Genomic DNA, 19,291 nt, shown 5'->3' on the forward strand with positions numbered 1-19,291 from the left:
CCATTTAGATTTTAACAGCCACCACTTTATTTAATTCTTATTTGATAATTCTGGGCTACTGAAAGAGTAAAGTATAAAAGATTACTATCTACAATGCAGAGCTTAAAATAATTTACTGTTTTCATAAATATTTCTCATTCCTGAACATATTTAAAATGTGAACAATACAAAATGAGAACAGAACGTACTAAAAAAATGCCCTTCCTTATTATTACAGAAACACTGAGGTAAGTGGAATACCACTGCATGGCACCAATCTGAGTCAGTCTGAGGAAGAGAAACAGTCCAACTGCAATATAAAGGTGGAAAAGTACATGGTTGAAATATTTCCAGTTAAGACACCCTTAAACGTAATCTTTATGGACTGAAAACCATTAAGTTTTAGGAGTCTTACTTTTCATACAACAGAAGTATTCAGAATTGTAGCAAAATCTCACAAATTTATTGTCATATAAAACCAGATTCAATCACAAATAATCAGGCTGAAGTCTTGTCAAATACAAAGTGAAGTACAAAAATAGAACACAATATACAAGACTAGAAATAGTTAAATATTACTAAAACCAAGTAACACTGGAATAATTGTTATTTACAGAATCTTGCCTAATCTCTGAGTCTATCTTGAACTATGGTAATCATTTCTCTACCTTTTTAGGAGATTAACATGCAGATCTGACAGCTGTAAATAATGAAATTAAACCAATGTAAACAAATATATGTACATCGAGGCATAGTGCTTTGTAAAGACTTTGCCACCCAGTCGTTATTGGGAAGAGCTGGTTTTTAGTCATTTCCATTTTAGAAGACTTGTTACATCCTCTCTGTGCCCCCTCCCACCCCCCGTTATTTAACACTTCACTACACATTCAGAAAGAAACAATCTTATTTTAATAAAACAGTCTCCTCAGAAAAAAGCAACTTTGCTGTTTAAGTTGTGACAGTTGCTCATTACAGAAGGACTTCTTGCTATGTGATACACAAACTACAGAGAAAGACAGTATGTAGTCATCCCCATTGATTAGTTTGTGCATTTAGTACTATAAATGCACTTCCTGGACAAGCACCAAACCAACCCACATTTCAGTTGTGGAGAGCAAAATATCATGACAATAGATATATACATTATCTTAAATACTTATAGAAATTTAATATACAAATGGCTCTGAATATACAATAAAATAATGTGGTAAAAAAATATAAAAATCAAAATAAGGTGAGAATACCACCATTAGGCACAAAGTATTTCTGGTGTTAGCAGTTTTAAGGGAAGTCCAAAGACATACTGTTTATCATTTGTATGGGTATTTCGAGATGAATCCCTTCAAGATAATGCAAGAACCTGTAAAAAGAAAAGTAAAAGTGACATAAGGAGACAAAGTTATTTCCAAATACGAGGCAACACTTTTATTGTTTAGAGAAGCAAATGTTCACCCTTCTTGTCCAGGATTATTTGACAAAATATTTTATTATAATTCTTAACTACCTAGTATATTGAAGTGTAGCAAGATTTAGGAAAACCCAAACTTACCTTCTTTTAGTCTTCCCTTGCTCTTTAAGCTTCTGAGACCTACAGATACTGCGAAGAGTGGGGAGGTATTCAAGTATGCTAGCTTGCTTATTACCCAGGTTTGAAGGACTTCTGGAAAATACAGTTCTGATGACCGCCAGCCTCTTCTGTGCTTTTTTGTGAATACTAAAATGGAGAATGAAGCTTTATTGTTTCTTGTTCAAGAATGTGCAGTCCCTTTTTTGTTGCTTTAAGATCAAATCCACATGTTTAAAACTCTGTTAAACATACTGATGTCCAAAACCACATCCCAATGGACTGGACTCCTGCAACTTCTGATTGTGTGTTGCTTACACAGCATCACAAAGCTGCACTCAGACAAAAGCATGAGGGACAGTAGTTTGTTTGGCCAATACTCTTAGCTTAACTATGGAGTCTAATCTGGCGAGGTCTTCACAATCTAATTATGTATGTGAAGTTTAGTACATCTGCCAGACAGTATAACCTAAAGCATCTGTGGTCTTCAAAAATAAAAAGTGTTGTGATTGGTATTCGCCAGAATGTCAATATCAGATCCATTGTGTAAGTCATATATATTGACCAAACTTGGTCACAGGTTAGATAGATAGATCCATTTTGACTTTGCTCCTGTGGGTAGTGACTTACATAAATGAGAGTCTAACCTATTTTCCTATTCAGACACTTGAATAGGTTTTATTCACCTATTATGCCCGTATCAGGTACGACAGCTTGCTTAAGTTAAAAACAGTCTTTCATATCCACACTTGCTAGCAGCAATGTATTCTTTGATCTTTTATAATATATTAAAGGTTATTGGTTTTGTTATTCTTTGTTACCATAAGTTACTGCCAAAAAATGCAATAACTTTGCTCTGAATTTTGTTAGGTCTTCATTGAGCAACACCTATGCATTTAATACAGGCTCAATATGACCAGGCACTGGATGAAAAATTTCACGTCTAGTACTTGCAGAATCTATTTCAGTCCATCTGTCTTGAAAAAGCCATTCCTTTAGGCTTTTGTTATTCTTTTGGGTGTGGTAGTGGCATTTGTCTGTTCGTTTTTAAAGTAAATAGACTAATAAAGGCTACCATTCCTGAACAACATTATAGTGACCCTATTCAAACAAGAAAAGTCACTTTTTGCACATTGCCAGGAAGCTAACTTAAGCTTATGCAAGCAAAGTGAACAACGTATTCCAGTGTTTTGAGACATACTGACAACATTCATGTTGGTATGAATGTGTGTATATAGTATCTGAAACAGTCCTACACCCTCTGAAATGCTTTTCTTGACAAATACATTATATTCCAGACATATTAGCAAAGTCTTACCTTGAATCAGCCGACTGACTGAAGGATACACAATTTCTTGTGTTTGAAATGTGCAAAGTCAGTCCCTCCAGCTGATCACTTTCAGGTGTTTTCCTGGTACTCAAAGAGGATTCCAAGTTTTGTGAAATACTAACAAAACATTTGTTAAAACTGAGAGCTTCAATAGCTGCCTTTATTTCACTACAGCTCTGGGAACTCCACCAATCAGTATTTTCTATACTGAATTCATCACAAAGGCCATTTTTGATTTTGCCATTCATCCAGTTAAATCCTTCCTCTTTAGAAAACTCCAGTGGTTCCTTGGTGTTAGCGTTTACACAGCAATCCAAGAAAGACATGTTCTCCACAAATTCAGTCAGTGAATTCAGACACTGAAAAACAAGAGCAGAACTTTTCTCGTTTGCTGAGGTTTTAATTTTCATTTCTTTTTCTTCTTTGTTCATCAACAATTTTGATTCCTCTTTATGCACTTCAGCACACGATGTAGGACTATCCGATGGCAAAGTTATGAATTCAGCTGAATAGTTCAGTCCAGTATCAAATAAGTCACTATCATCCAATACATCAAGCCTTTTCTGGTTCTTTATCTTTTTAGACTTTTTTCCAGAGCGATAGTTGTTAGCAGATCTGTTTTTCGAAGAAACTATGGTAGTCCTTTCAAGTATTGAGTTAGAGGCTTCAGATTGGTTTGAAAGAACTTGCACTGGTAAGGGAAGAATAAGTTCAAGATTACTATATATAAAATCCACTTTCTTCATCTGGAATTCTGTGAGGAGCTGCACCAATTTATTCCATTTCTCCATGGTTGTGATTTTGTGCTGTAAAATAGTAATTGTGAAAAATTTATCAATACATTAAAGGATTTTTTTTTTTTGAAGTAAAAGTGTTATTACAGAAAATCTCATATTCCTGGCTTTGTGTGTACAAGGTGAGGGGCTGTTTTGCTTGCAGGAGACTGCCCCAGTTCAGATTTTGCTTCATAACAACAGAATCCCCTGATTTCTACAACAAATCTTTTCAAAGAGATTAGCTTCTAAGAAGATGCTATTCATAGTGATCCTACACTCAATTACCTGACAATCATTCAAAGTATTAGCTAGTCAACTACAAAAGTACCTTAAGAAATGTAAACAAATCTTCTGAAGGCAACAGGATATTCTTAAGGCCAAGCAATGTCTCCACACAGCCTGTATCACATTTTGGAAACTCCTGAAGATGTGCATCCGCTTGAGAAAAATCAATCTTGGAATCAGTAGTCTTTTCAGAACAAATTACATGATCTGCTTCATTTATCTCATCTCCTCCTGCACAAAGATAACACATGCTTTACTTGAAAAGAAACAAATTGCATCACAAAATTGATTTTTCCCCTCTTTGCCTCAATTCTTTTTATAAAGGGTACTGTAACTGTTGCCTCTTGCCACAGTTCTGAATTAATGTCATAACTGAAATTAGTCATCCTCATCCCCGTGCATCATCCCCATTTCATTTCTTAAAGTGTTACCAATCTGCCCGCTCTCCCTTCTTTGCCAGTAACCATTTGAAAAGCCCATTCTTCCTTTTATGCCCTACTAGTCTCTCTCTGTCGCTCGCTCACACGCCGTCTCACACACCCGCTCCTGCTGAGAATACTCTTCCTGTGTCCTTTGGGACCAGGTTCGTGCCCTTGCTGCCTGCTTGCTAGCTGTCCCATTCTTCTCATTTTTTCAGTTCTGCTTCTTCTAGGTGAATTACCTACAACTCAACGAAATGGATAGAGAACTGCAATCTCTGGGTTGAAGGGAAACTACCACTGGCTCCCTGCTTTGCCCAATTTTGCTACTAAGAAGAGGAAAGGGAGAATTAATTACCATAATGATGGATAATGACCAAATGCAATAAAAAAAAAAAAAAATCAAACTTTTAGTTTCTTATGCATATATACAAAGCTTTGAAGTAGCCAAAAAAAAAAAACCCCAACCCAAACCCTAGGAGTCTTACAGAAAGTTACCATCTATCATACATGTCTAAGAATGGTTTGATTTAATCAAATTCATGTTAAGATGAAGAATTATTCTTTAAATTAAATTAAATCAACCTACCGTGATGTGCCAAACATCTGTCTTTCAAGCATCCACCTCCACTTCTAATCCAAAATTGTAAGTAGAGAACACTTCGTCTGATATCACAGTTATTTGTGGTTAACAGAGCAGCTAAGTCTTTTACATCTGTCCATAGATTCTCAGCCAGACACAGCACCTGAAGATAGCTGGCAGCATTTATCTAAACAAAAGTTAGACAAAGACCACTGAAAACAACTCTTACCAATCAGACTGCAATAAGTCACACAGAAGCAAATTATTCTATTTATGCTTGCAATACATTGTTCCTTTTAATACAGAAAATTAGTTTATTAAATTAGATTACAGTTACATTAAAGCCTCTATAAAAAAGCAGAATACTTTACCAAATCTGAACAGTCCACGTCAAAGAATTAAGTTAAACTTAGAAATTCAACTCATTAAAACCAAACAAAACACATTCTGCTTGTGTTCCTGAAACCATGTACGCTTTGCTTCTCATCGCCAGTGAAGAGGTTTTAGTGAGCTACATTCACTTGAAATGTTTTGCTTTCTTTCTTTTAACCCTGCAATTGTCTGGTAGTCCAGAAGACTTTCAATTTCACATTAAAAAAAATCCCCTTCTCAGCCTTCTGATTTTCATTTATTTAGATTTTCTGTATAATACACAGCTGCAAACAAAACAATTTGCTATACAGAATACTAGTGTTTACATTAAAGGAATGACTCATAATATTTCTAGAATAGTTCCTATATTTTTTAATAAGTGAACCAATACTGGCATAGTCAGCCCTCAGATCAGAACTATTAGATATATCACTATGAAATTATTTACTACATTCTAAAAACTAAATTAAGCAATGAAGTGATGTTCTTACTGTAATTCTCTGAAATACTAAACAGTTAAGAAAATAAACCTTCCACGCTAGTAAAAAAAGTTCTACATGTAAAGATAAATACATCCTATACATCCTTGCATAAACCCCCCCAAAAGTTTTCTGATGAAACAGATATATTACATCAGATAAATATAAACCTACACCAACATTTAAATTTCAAACTTAACTGACAGTAACTTGCTTAGTATTTATCTGCATTTCCAAACACAGACTTACCAAGGAAGGGGTTCTGAAGTTGATCTCTTCAAAATAGCCATCAAACATTAAGCTGAATGTTGGATCTATATAAAGAGATATCAGTGAACTGTCACAACATTATGTTCTAAACTAATTGTTTTCTTTATCCGTTAGAGCAGCCGATATCTTTATTCAAATACTAAAATGCTCGCTTTATAGCCTCAACTCATTTAATTTTACCTTTATGAGCTGTATTCAGCCATCACCATTTCAACCATCTTTAAAGCCTAAAATACTACTCACCATTGGTAGTAAGAATTACAGGTCTCTTTGCAGTTGCCATGAATGTCTTTATTGCATTTAGAAATCCTGCATCTTCATCAAATATTATATCTACCTATAGAAAACAAATGAAGTGCAAAATATCAATAGCTTAACAATAGCTACAAGCTGTGAATGGAGTCACACTGTTAACAACTGAGTAAGACAACACAAATACAGATTTCTTCACCATAAGCGGGCAGTGACAGTATAAACGCTTCAGGTAAAGGTCACACAACACTTCGGTCATAGTCTTCTGTGCTGCAGCTTATAAAACCACAGGCTGGTTGAGGCTGGAAGGGACCACTGGAAGCCAACATGTCCAGCCCCCCTGCTCAAGATGGGTCACCTAGAGCAGGCTGCCCAGGACCATGTCCAGGTGGCTTTTGAAGTTTGGGTTGTTTTTTTTTTTCTTTTTAATAGAATTGCACCAGTGATCTGTAGGATCAACCCACATTTGGCAACACTGCTATACCTCTTTTATTTACTTAAAATTACATTATTGGCTGCAATTTTGTATTCTTAGTTTAAGACTCAAAGACATTTTTGGGCAAGAGGTTAAAAAAAAAGAATTTAATGTGGGCTTAGATACTGTAATTACTGGGGTGTTAATGGTGACTTTTAAAGTGTCTCAGTGTATACAAGTAGTGTAAAATTATAAACCAAGACTTTTGGCATAATCAAAGGAATTAAATTAGCAGAATCCTGCAAACTGTTCCAACAGTGAACAACTGCTGATAGACGATAGTTTATTTATCTTTTGAAATAACTTTGAAAAATAACAATCTGTGATTAAAAAAAATACTCACAAGGATAAAATCATTAAACATTGAATTAATTTTTAAATAGGTGATAATCCTTACACTTGAATCTACCTAGAAGTCTCAAGGAGGAAGGGAAAAAAAAGTTAAACTCTTTAAACATAATGAAAGGACACATCAATGTACTTCACATTAATTTTACCTCTTCAAAAAGAATGAGAGATGTTGCACTTTTTCTGTTGTGTTCTCCTCCTTCTACTTCTTTGTTTATCGACTTAATCTGAGCGTCTTTCTTTTCTTCACCTGAATTCTGAGTATTTCCTGCAGATGGGCGAAGAATTGAGCAGGAAGTAAAGGAGGACTGAAACCGTTTAATATGCATTCTAGACACTGGTTTCAAAAACACCCCATGCACAAACAGCTTAAGAAAATCTACACTGACACAAAAACTTAGAAATCTGACCCACATCCTTTTCTGATGTCTCGTTTAAAAAAATTGCAAGAAATTTGCTGTGAATTCAGCTGTGTTTGGTGAAGGGATGACTATTTGTAAAATTAATTCTGCACCTAACCTGTTTGTAATCTGTATTTCCAGGGCACAGAGACGATGCAAGTCCTTCAAGACAATGCAATATGATTGCGTGAAAAGGACTAGACTCGATTACCCCCATTCAGCCCAGCACTTTGCTCATACATTCCTCAAACATTTATTTGCTTTACAGCACCTCTTAATTCCGTGTCAGTAATTTTGATACATATGTATATACACCCCACTTAACACAATGACCATTCCACACCAGCCTGAAACAGGCACTGAGGTAATATAAAGGTGTATTTTTCTAGAGATAGTTTTTAATTTATCTTCTCTTGTCTAAATGCTCTGAAGAAACCCCAAACAAACCCACAACAAAACCAAACAACTAAGGAAAGCTTACTGAACTTCAAGTAGTCTGTACCCTTGTTAACTCTCCTGTAATACAGAGTAATGACTACTTCCTATGTAGTTAAGGGTATCTGAGATGCACAAAGTAACCCTTGGCAGCACTTAGAGTGTAGTAAGCGTGCTCTACTCTTTTCTTCACGCAGCTCCGCATATACCGTAGTACAGAGTAGCATTTCCATCTCCGAAGGTAACAAATTATTAAATAGCGATAACCTACCTTTATTTTTTTCTTGAGACGCTACTGCTCCATCATTACCTTTACGTTTGGAAGAAATTTTGAAATAGTTTGCAAGTGTTTTAGGGGGTAAGTTTCGTTTTAATCCTGCTCCTTTTGGTGACAGTGGAGGTTTTCTTGGTGAAACAACTTTCTTTGGAGAATACATTTTTTCTGCAAGATATGCTTTATATTAAACTTAAGTTGGAAACGTAAGGTCAAACTGACATTTATCAGGCAAAGTTAGATCAAATCCCAGTTTTCTGTCTAGTACAGGACAGGTTTACTGTGCTGATTTCTACTTATTTTACTTTTCTCCTGTTACAGGGAATGCTTTCTGTTCAACTTTCTATTCAAGTACCATAGCACTTACTCCACCACTACAGAAATAACTTAAGATAATCAAGAGTCTGTCATTTTGATAAAATCATTAATTTGGTACGTAGTTGTGTTAACCAACAGAGCATTTCTTATTAATATGGCCAGATAAACTGAGATTTGTTATCTTTTTTTAAACAACTGATGTCTAAAAATTGCTTTGGTAACTCAGTTCTTTAAAAAACCAAAACAACCACAAAACAAAACACCAGACAAAGCACCAACCTAAAAAGACCCCCAACCAAACAAAAACCCCAGATATAACCGTGAAACTTACTTGGTGACTTGGCACTGCTACAACTGTTAAAAAAGCAAGGCTTATGTGCATTAATGCCTTTTTTGTCCACTTGATGAGACTGAGTAGCTTCTTTTAGTTGAGACAGTATCTGTCTACCACTGCGCTGGCAAGAGGCATTGACTTCAAATATCTGCAATGGTATTTAATTTTCATTAAAAAAGTTGTAGACATCTTGTATTACAAATGCTTTCACATCATGAGTTACAAATAAGAAAAATGGCACTGAGGAGAGGACTCCACAAACCTTAAACCCCAGCTCCTGAGCACAGGCATATACTGCAGCAGTTTTCCCCACTCCTGGTGGGCCCGTTATCAGAACTGTATTGCAAAGGCTAGTCTCTTCCTCCATATCAGATTTATTATCTTTAAAGTCAAAGCTGTCCAAAGAATCTGTAGAATTATTTAAAAGAGAGGATTCATGTCATTTTTATGCCAAGTTTAACAAAGAGAAGCTATGTATATTATTTTTAATTCTATCAGCACCTTCATGCTCTTTGTCCTCCTTTTCCCCTTTCTGATTTCTTTTTTCTTCCCAATCAGCTCTTTTTTTCCATTCTTTTAACCAACTATAAAAGGAAAGAATGGAACAAAAAATAAAAGTTACGGCTGAATAAAGCAAACCAAATTCAGATGAAACAGAACATAATACTAGGGGACATAAGCCACGTGTTATCCCTCTCAGAAACTTATCAAGTCCTTTCAGATTAAAAAAATAATTAAATTGTTCAGGATTTGTTTGATTCTCTTGTAAAAAAGGATTCCTTCTTCATTCTCCGTTCTATTAGTTGATCAGTATAAAAACAAGTCACTTGGTGAACTACTTCACAAACTATGGAAAATGCTTTGTCATTCATAGTTTACCATTCTTTGTCAGATGGAGCTTTAAATTCTGCTTAACTTATACAGAAAATTTAACTGAAAGAACAATATATTAGATGGACTTGAGTGCTAAATTACTGTCAAAAGCAGAGGCAGTGCATCAGTGTTACCGAAGGCAGGCGTCTGCTTTGTTTCTAAAATAATTGTTTCTTACTAACCTTCTTACTGTGTGAGAAAATAGCTAATTACTGACCTTCTTACTGTGTAGAAATAGTTATTCACTGAGTTGATGTTACAGATAGCGATAATGAGGAGACAACCAGAAGTAGTTAATCACCAAGGATGGAATAACAAGAAGTAGTTAATCACTCCAAGGTTCTTCTATACGTCAAGTACATTCTCCTATACCAATCAGGACAGAGTTATGGCTACTTCAAAGACCATCCTTATTATCTTCAAGAAGTTGGCAAACTTACAGCAAACTTTTACTGTCCTGAGATGACTCAATACCTTAAAAGGATAATGTGAGGAAGGGTCTCCTTACCCAAACGACCAAGACACTCAACACTTGTGCAGAAGTGTTTTGCTGATGCAGCAGAATTTGATACACATGGGCAAAAAGACTATTAGGTCATCCTACTGAATATGTAAGCCTAGGTGGAGTTATGTATTAGGTAGGCAGAATAATGAGAATATTTTGTGTATAAATAATGGGCGAATATCCCCGGAAAGGTGTGCCAGATTGTGGGTTTTTTCCCCCTAGCCTCTGATGTCGAATAAAGCAATATCTCCTCTCTAAACTACTTTTGATTTCGAGGGCTTTTATTTCAGGTAACATCAGGATCAGGAATGCTTGTAGGGAAGTATAGCCAAGTACTGATAAGTTGCTACCCCTCATTCATAGTGTGCAAGCTTAAATAACCTGACAAAAATAATTTTTACTAAAATTTTAAGGGTATTAGTTAAGTAAGTATTTCATCCTATCCCACAGCCTAATGTAGCATTTCAGGTGTGTTTTTGTTTTGTACCATACAAGCTACTGAGGTACTACAGTAAAAGAAACTATGACCAAAAGATCATTTACACCAACTGACAATTGGTTTTTGCAACTTTCTGGAAGTAAACCAAAGCAAAGGCTGCAAACATACACTCTGGAAGTGTTATTCAAGCACAGTGTAAAATAACTGACTTTGCTTCTTTGAGCATAATCTTGATGTTTTGAGTTATTTTAAGAGTGGATCCATACTCCCACTTCTGACCTGTGTAGCCTTTCAATTTCTTTCTTGTTCCCTACAAGTTCACTGGAATCTTGAGGCTGGTATTTTTCTGTCCAGAGCATGTCTTCCTTTTCAACACCTACAGAAAAAAAAAAATTATCCATTTTTGAATGGTTCTTCATGCAAAAGAGTTCATCAAGTCTAGTAGAACATTAAGACTAGATATGATTTTTGCATCACAGGGCAAAGCTGACATACATCATACATACATTCCCCCAATGCAAAGAGAATTAAAATCATACAGGAAATGCAGTTACCTGAAAGTGCATTTGGCTCTGATAAATATTCAGTGTCTTCTGTCATAACATCTGGTTTCTGGGTCTTGTTTTTTCCCAAATGCTTTGCATGTCCTGTCTCTGCTTGTGTTTCTCCAGATAGGTTCCTGGAAACTCTGGATTTTATTTCAGTCTCTCTACCTTCAATTTGTTTTCTTCTTTTTGATTTGTGGTCTTCTGTTTCTTTCCTTTTCCTCTTAGTTTCCTTCCAGTTGTCAGAATGTTTCTGATTTACCTCAGAATTTGCAGTGCCATCTCTGCTTTCTAAGAAAAAAAAAAAAAATTACATCCTTTTAAAATTTCAAGCTATGTCCATTACAACTATATGTTTGTTTAAGCCGTATTTGAAGAATTTGGTCAAAATTACCTAAAATGCAAGGAACAATTTAGTTCCAACAACAGTATTCCTTCACTGAAACACTCCTAGAAATTCCAAGTTGCGTTTTTATGCCAGACAGAGTATGAGTTTATTTTTCCCTACGTAGATTACTAACCTTGTATACTGTTTTCAAAAACCAAACGTTCAGTTTGCTTTTTCAGAAGCTTGTAGAAATATTTTCTCACTGGAAATTCAGAATTAGAAGACATGATCTCATCTAGTAAATCTTCCCTGAATGTTTCAGGAAAAACTGGTCGGTGGCCAGAAAACTGTAATACATACATACACAAAAAAAAAAAATTATTACTCAAAAATATTACAGAGAATAACGACAGTTTTGCATCATTTAAACGGGTAGCTATCTTGTTAAACACAGAAATTAACAGAAAGCCTTGAGAACTGTCTAATATAACGATGCAGAATGAGTAAATCACACACAAGAAAAAAAATAATCCAGGACTGACACAGATTCAAACTCCAAGATTTTTTTAAAACAACAGAAGTCCTAATAAGTAACAAAACAATTTCAATGCTCTTTTCATTTTCCTTGTAACACAAGCCTCTATTTTAAAGTACTAACCACAGGCGCAGAACAGTTTCCAGTTAGTTTTGAATTCACAGTAGAAAATTCACCAAGAGAGAGAGTTATTTTTGTGACGTTAATGACTTCAGTATTCAGTTTCCTTAGCTTAGTTAATAGAGGACACGATGGTGATTTCAGTTTCCACATTGGATAACCTACAAAAGAACCCCCACCAAAAACGCAACAAGAGGAGACCTTTGTTAACAAAACAGAGATACTCACAAACAAAAACATCCTACAGCAAATAAGAGTAAATGCTTTTTTAACTACAGCTTTATCATGTCAAAGCCAAGCTTATTTAACCTACACTGCATCAACGTTTTACCTTTAGTAATTCCACCTCCCACAAGCAGAACAAATTTGGACCTTTTTGGATACAACGTTTTTCCAGTAAGTTCTTCTTGGCAATGTTTGCTCCAAATAACCTGTGCCCTCGCCAAGTCTCTGTTGGACAAATGCTCATCAAGGAGTTTGTTTGTTTATTGGTTTGCAATATAAACTCTGTTAAAGTGCTATTCTACCTTCTGCTTTTCTGTTGTGGCCCTGCATAACACACTGTAGCACACTCCCTCAGAGGAAAGAAATGGGCTGTTTTTTCTCTTTTGAGAAATATTTTGCCTTTGTCAGAAGGAAATGGTTTCTGCCCCCATCAGTCCAACATGATCTTTATTCTCCAAATTGGAACTTGAAAGACTAACTTTTTTGACTAGATATTAAGAATTTTGCATCGTCACACATAAATGTATACATTACTTTAGCATAATTTAACTTGTAAATTGCGTCTTCAAAACTATCTCACTGGAAGCTTGTAAGTTTTTTTTTCTTACTGCAACACAAAACAAGAGGGAACTACCAGTTATTCCAGTCATAATAGTAAGTTCTGTTGTTGAAATTTTTTTCTTCTTCTGCACAGATGTACTAGAAATTATTATATATATTTGCACAATGGTTGAACAAAGCTTACAGTCATCCTTCTGCTGTACATGGACAACGGTCTTAAAACATGAACTTGCAAGAGAGTATGCTTCCATTGCTGCTGCTTTCTTTGCAATCTGTCTTTTCAGTGACTCTGGCAATCCACTCATCAAGAATTCACGTTTTGCTCTGAACTGATCATCATCTTGAGAATTTTCAGATGCATCTTGGCTTCAATGAAAAAAAAAAAAAATCATTAGAACTACCAGCTATGTAAGGCTTACAACAGAATTTAATCACGTTCACTTCTACACACAAGTTAGAATTAGTCTGGGAGAACTGCTAAAATTAATTTAAATGTAAGTTTACATTTAATTTCAAATTTGGGGTTAGAGAATTTAATTTAAAAAATAATCCTCTTTGGTTTTGTATTTTTATATGCAATTTAGGATTTCTTTTTAATCCGTCATCAACTATATTTTTAACCATCTAAAATGGCTCAACAATGGTTGAGGAGCAGCTCTCCAAAAATCCCCAAAATTTTGCAAGCAGATTAACATATTGATCAGTGTAAAAAAAACTATGAACATTTAAATCATATTTCAGTAAGTGTATTTAAATTTGTAAAGTAAGAGAATGTTAAATTAACCTTGAAATATATTTTGATTCTTGAGCAACCACAACCTTGAAAACTGACCTGCTTTCATCAAAGATCACAATTGGTTCACCTGCAGAGTTTTGAGCATTTCTGCTTAGGAAGGAAGGTTTTCCTTTAGAAAGAAAAAAAAATATCATGATTGGATTAGCACTGATGTAGGATTCTAACCTTGCTTCTCTGATCACTATCTATATGTTCCATTTAATAACATTGGGAATCTCGTTTTCTTAAGGGAAAGCTGACTATTATTACAAAATTCATTATACCTTTATTTCTAGTTACTTCATCACCATAGACATTATTTTCTGTAACATTAAAAAAAATCCTTATATTAGAACACAACAAAACATGGTACACTATTGGCAGTTTTTGAAAAATAGTTTTCTCTGAATGAAGTAAAATCAAAGCAGCATGCGTAAACAACCTCTGCAGTATTAACTCATATTATAAAAAGGTATATATTGTAATATTATATAAAAAATTAGAAGAAAAGATTAACGTACTGCAAAAGCAGCTTTATAAAATAATGTTATAATAGTCAATAACTGGATTAAGAAATAAATGCATTCAGTAAAACCCAATTACCATTTGACCTCTTCTTCACAACCTTCAGGTTTCTAGGCTTTTTCCCCAAAACATCATTTAAGCTCCGAAGTTTCTTTTGCTTCACATTCTGCACTGTAGTAGTGGCATTACTCAGGCTTGAATCTAAAATGACTACCAAGTCCTAGAGGGAAAGCAAATAAAATAAGAAAGGAATACAACTTTTCCTCATTTATTACCAATACAATTTAGATCAGTACTGAGAAAACTGAAGAAAATGCTAGAGTGCTTAGAAGTTAGCAAATATAATTTGAAGATTATACAATATTTTTATTACTGTTGTCTACACAGAAATAGTATATAGAATAACATCTCCAATATCTAAAAAAAGGCCAGAATTACTCTCATCTAAATTTAAATGTCTAAAACGTACACATTTGAAACAGATGTCTTACTGGCCATTAGGAAAGAAAAACAGTCACTTCTACAGTGTGACCATCTTGCTGCGTGTTCTAGATCTGCACGAGGATGAGCCTTCCAGTCTATGCGTGGCAGTTACTGTGCTATTTGACATTACCATACCATTGCATAGATATCTACCTTATTTGATCCTTTTAAAGAAATGTTTGCAAGGTAGAAACATTTATGTTGCTTAAATTAATTACAAAACCATCAAAATAATTCCTCCCCCAAAAGTATACAGGCTTACTTCATTTTCTTGTATTTTTTTCTTTTCAGCAAGAGCTCTCTGTCGAGACGAGCGCCGCACAGGAGTTGGTAAGTCTTCATTAACCTTTGATCTATTATGCTGTATAGCCTTTGCTTTCTCAATCAGCTGTTTCGCTTTGGACATGTTTTTAGAAGTAGAGCTTATCTGTTAACAAAGTACAAAAGTACCTAGCAATTAATAGCAATACATTCGCTAAGTATTTCACATATTAATATAATTTTTCACATTCATAAAACCATATGATTTTTATAAAACTTTGTTTGCATCAGAAAAAATGAAAGAATGGAAAGAAGGAGTAAACCAAGATGATATAAATACTTTTCAAAAGGGAGTGAGAGCCCTACAAGGGGATCCTCCAGTTTGTGCCCAGAACAAATGAAATGTGGGCAGTGACGTTCTTTAGCATAAGCTGTTCTGCTAAACCCAAACACCATGTCCCATCCTGAGAACCTGCAGAGCATGAGCATACCATTTTATTGTGTTTTCTGTTATGTTATGAAAAGTAGATTTACACTAATAAAACATACTTCAAAATCTAAGGTACAACTGTACAAGAAGCTATCTCAAATTCTATCATAAATCACAGTAATATCTTTTTGTAGGGTATCTGAGAAGTGTCATATTTATTATGTTACACTATTACACACAATACTGATTATTAACACAACCATATGCATATAGTAAATGACAAAATACTGAAACACAAACTATTCTATAAATTACCTTCATATTTTTGGAGTTAAACTCTTCATTTTTCATTGCTTCGGCTTTATTTGATTTTGTAGTTGCATTGATACGTGTAAACCTCATTCTAATTAGGGAAAAAAGTATTACAAAATTACTACTTTTTAAATAAAGGAAAATGTTACTCTCAATCTCATTTTCAAAAGCCTTTAAAAATACAGTGCTGCAAACAGAAGCAATCCCCCAGTTGGTGGTGGTGATGTGTGTTTGGTTTGGTTTTTTTTAATATCTCTAGTGCAAGCACATTTATAGAGTCAACTTTTCGTTCTTCTGTATTATGACCCAACACAATCAGTATTCACGCAGCTTTGGTATGCATTCCAACTAATTTATAATCATGTCTTACTCTTAAAATACTTGCAGTAAAACAAGGTTCAGAAAGGTAGAATACACTCTAAAATGTTTACCTTATTGGGCTGTTTCCATCCAAGGGCACGGTAATCACCTCGGCTTTATACACATTACTTTTCTTCAAGGATCGTTTGCTTGCTTTTGGTGTAGAAGTCTGGAAAGGAGAGCCACTTAATTCATCTTCAGAAAAGGTATTTCTAATCCTGCTTTTTTTAGGTGTAATATTTTTGGATGTTTTGATTTTCCTCTGCCTTAAACTCCTCCTTAAATCATTCACTTTTGGACTTGACGAAATTCTTACTTCTAAGGTGTTTTCCTTAGAAAGAGCATTAGCTCCTGGATGTTCGTTAAAATTGCTAGTATTTGAGACATTTGTTTCCTTAGTTTCTGAAGCCTTCCTTTGTCTGCTTCCTTTTTTCTGAAACTTCTTAGGTCTTTTGGTCTTAGTTTTATTGTTTTCAAGACTAGAATGTGTATATTTGTCCACATAATCTACTGATACTCCACTTTCTAATCCTTTATTTGAAGTAATGTCATCTTCGGGTCCTTCTTTTTCTTTTGAAGACTTTCCAATGGCTTGCTTTTGTTTTCCAGGTGCCTTTTTAACTCCACTTTTTATCACATCGGATGTTGGTTGTCTAAATGCCTTCATAAACTGATTCCTTTCTTCCAGAGTACATTTTGGCTTCAAAGAATCTGACCCTGCAGTCTCTAGTACAGCTAACTCCAGTTCTTCTTCCTCAATAACTACATTAGATTTTCTTTTCTGAGTAACCTGTTCAGTTTGTTCATTGTCCAAGAGGGGTGGGCTGCTCTCTTTTTCCCCTACACATCCTTTCTGCTTCAAAAAAATTGAAGCTATTTTCCTAGAGCCTTTTCGCTCCTTATGTAAAGGAGCTAATCTGGGGGGAATGGAATGAACTTGTGCGAGGACAGTTACTGTTCTAAGTGGCAGCTGTTGAGATTCCTCACACTTTTCTGGGTCACTAATACTATCGCTTTTGTTCATTTCGTTTGCTGTAGCAGAATTGTCCACTGTTGGCTTTGTGTCTTCTTCAACATAATCTACATTATTTTCTCCCTGACTCTTCAAAAAGTCCTCAAAGGACACGGTTATTATACTATTATTTACCTGTGATGTCTTATCATCCCTATGAACTTCAGAACTGGAATCGCTAATAGTAGCACCGCCCTCTGCTACCATAGGAGATACCACCTTTTCCTTATCTTCAGTTTCCTTTTTGCACTTTTCATTTACCCGGTTTTCAGATGAACAACTTTCAGACAAATCTGTATTTACTTTGTGTTTCCTTTTCCTTGATTTTCTTATCCTATTTTTTGTACCATTTATTTCAGAAACAACTTTCTTCACATTTTTCCCATAGATGACAGCATTTGAGAAGTTGTCTCTTTGCACTTTATCTTCTCCCAAATCTCTTGCACATTGTTGGTCAACTAAAGTACAAGTAGCAATAAAATCATTATTGTCCTGTTTCAGTCCTGTTTCTCTGCTGCCATCACTTCTAATTTCCATTTCACATTCATTCTCAGATTCTTTCATCTCTCTCAGCTTATTATTTAGATTAACTCTCTTCCCTTTCCTCTTCCGCTTTAAAGATGGTTTAAAAGGTGACTTACAGTCTTTGTCATCAACATCCAACGGTGTTTTATTTTCTCCAGCTACAACTGGTAACGTAGCTTTCTCAGGTATGGATGTCTTCTTAAAATAATCCAATATATTGTTGGGTTTTGGTGGTGACAACACTTTATCCACTGGTTTTGCTAATGGTGAAAAATACCTTGTGATTGTTTTTACAGAAGTATCTTCCTCTCGCCGTTTCTTGCATGGCTATAAAAAAGTTCAACATTAATCTTAGTTTCTAAAAACTTAAGATGACTTAGCATGGCAATATAAAGCACTACAGTATCTGCAGTATGTACTAGTGACACTAGGACTTTTTCAGAGGATAAAAAAACTCATGTCAATGTGCTAAGACTGTGTGCACATCAACTTCACCTCCATGTTTCCAAAAGCCATTTAAAGTTTGAGATAAAGATTCTGCAGGTTTAATAATTTTTTTTGGTGAGACCACCAAAACTTAAAGTGACAACAAGGTCCTCAGAACAGCTCTGCAGAGATTTCATAATACTGAAGTTTAGAAAGTCTACTTCAGTTCAGATGATCTACCTATTAGTTACATTGAGACCGTCGCCAGAGCATTTGTAGAGCAGTGAATTGCAACATCACTTAAAGATGTGTGATCCTACCATAAAGGAAATATCTCGCATATCTTAAGAAAAAACTATACCTTTTAAAATACTTCAAGAAAATGAATACAGGGGAATTCGTATCTCGTAAGTCAAACCATAAAAGAGAATTTATCTGTAAAATTCCAAGAAAGACTGCTCACCAAGAGCTTTATAACTCTCCTAGTTTATTAAAAACCGAGCTCTTCTGAAGTCACACCAACTGAAACTGAACACGCTCCTTCCCGAACCCACCGGGGACTCCGCCGAGGTGCTCCCATTCGATGACAGCCCGGCCGGGGGCTCCCTAGCGCCAGCCCCGGCCGGGCCGGGACCTCACAGTGCCGGGGCAGCATTTGAGGCCTCCCCCATTACACCGCCCGACAAACCGCCTCCCTCCGCCCGCCCTCACAGCGCGGCCCCGGCCCGCCGCCGCCGCCGCCTCCCCACCTGAGCCTCGCCGTCTTTCCCGGGGAGGGAGGCGGCCGCCGCGGCCACGGCGACCCTGCCCACCATGCCCCGGGCGCTGGCAGGGAGCGGAGCCCTCAGCCGCGGGGGGAGGCGGGCGCTGTGGCCATGGAGCGGCCCGGCCGCCCGCCCGATGGCCGCCGCCTGACAGGCGCGAGGGGCAGAAAGGCGCGCGCGGGACGAGATTCGGACCTCCGCGCGGAAGGGGGCGGTGCCGCCGCGCCCCACGTGACCCGCCGGCCCTGCCAACGGCCGGCCGCGTTCCGCCCTCACGTGATGCGGGCCACCCCCCGCGGGCCAGGTCACGTGCCGGGGGGAGCCACTTCCCGCCGCCCCCGCTTCGCCGCTGCCGGTCGGGTTTTCGCGCCGCGGCGCAGAGAGGGGTGGGAC

General features: G+C 36.4%; 1 protein-coding gene across 4 annotated transcripts; it reads right to left on the reverse strand.

Annotated features, from left to right (window-relative positions):
* Nucleotides 1-24: 24 nt before the first annotated feature.
* ATAD5 (ATPase family AAA domain containing 5) lies at nucleotides 25-19,098 on the reverse strand. 4 transcript variants are annotated; one of them, XM_054221897.1, is made up of 25 exons: nucleotides 18,884-19,098; nucleotides 17,319-18,035; nucleotides 16,243-16,340; nucleotides 15,815-15,902; nucleotides 15,071-15,235; nucleotides 14,404-14,545; nucleotides 14,085-14,123; nucleotides 13,858-13,930; nucleotides 13,210-13,391; nucleotides 12,243-12,400; nucleotides 11,778-11,931; nucleotides 11,266-11,547; nucleotides 10,991-11,087; nucleotides 9,396-9,478; nucleotides 9,157-9,302; nucleotides 8,892-9,042; nucleotides 8,240-8,410; nucleotides 7,282-7,400; nucleotides 6,301-6,394; nucleotides 6,037-6,101; nucleotides 4,943-5,123; nucleotides 3,978-4,165; nucleotides 2,862-3,679; nucleotides 1,529-1,693; nucleotides 25-1,339 (listed from the first exon to the last, which is right to left on the reverse strand). In XM_054221897.1, the coding sequence occupies exons 1-25, from the start codon at nucleotides 18,947-18,949 to the stop codon at nucleotides 1,261-1,263; spliced, it is 4,521 nt and encodes a 1,506-aa protein (XP_054077872.1). In that variant the 5' UTR covers nucleotides 18,950-19,098; the 3' UTR covers nucleotides 25-1,260. The 4 variants fall into 4 exon arrangements, with proteins under 4 accessions (XP_054077872.1, XP_054077870.1, XP_054077873.1 ...); XM_054221895.1 differs by having other exon boundaries at nucleotides 16,243-18,035; XM_054221898.1 differs by lacking the exon at nucleotides 18,884-19,098 and having other exon boundaries at nucleotides 17,825-17,963.
* Between the last annotated feature and the right edge of the window lie 193 nt (nucleotides 19,099-19,291).

The sequence above is a fragment of the Rissa tridactyla genome, chromosome 15 (assembly GCF_028500815.1).
Source record: "Rissa tridactyla isolate bRisTri1 chromosome 15, bRisTri1.patW.cur.20221130, whole genome shotgun sequence".
Taxonomy (NCBI): domain Eukaryota; kingdom Metazoa; phylum Chordata; class Aves; order Charadriiformes; family Laridae; genus Rissa; species Rissa tridactyla.

What these genes read in the sequence shown, in the direction of transcription:
- ATAD5 (XM_054221895.1), bottom strand. Translation starts at nt 18,949, where the DNA reads ATGGTGGGCAGGGTCGCCGTGGCCGCGGCGGCCGCCTCCCTCCCCGGG. An exon ending in AAAAAATACAAGAAAATGAA is followed by an intron (nt 14,546 to 15,070) that starts GTAAGCCTGTAT and finishes CTTTCCCTCTAG; the next exon opens with GACTTGGTAGTCATTTTAGA. An exon ending in GGAGGACAAAGAGCATGAAG is followed by an intron (nt 9,303 to 9,395) that starts GTGCTGATAGAA and finishes ATAATTCTACAG; the next exon opens with ATTCTTTGGACAGCTTTGAC.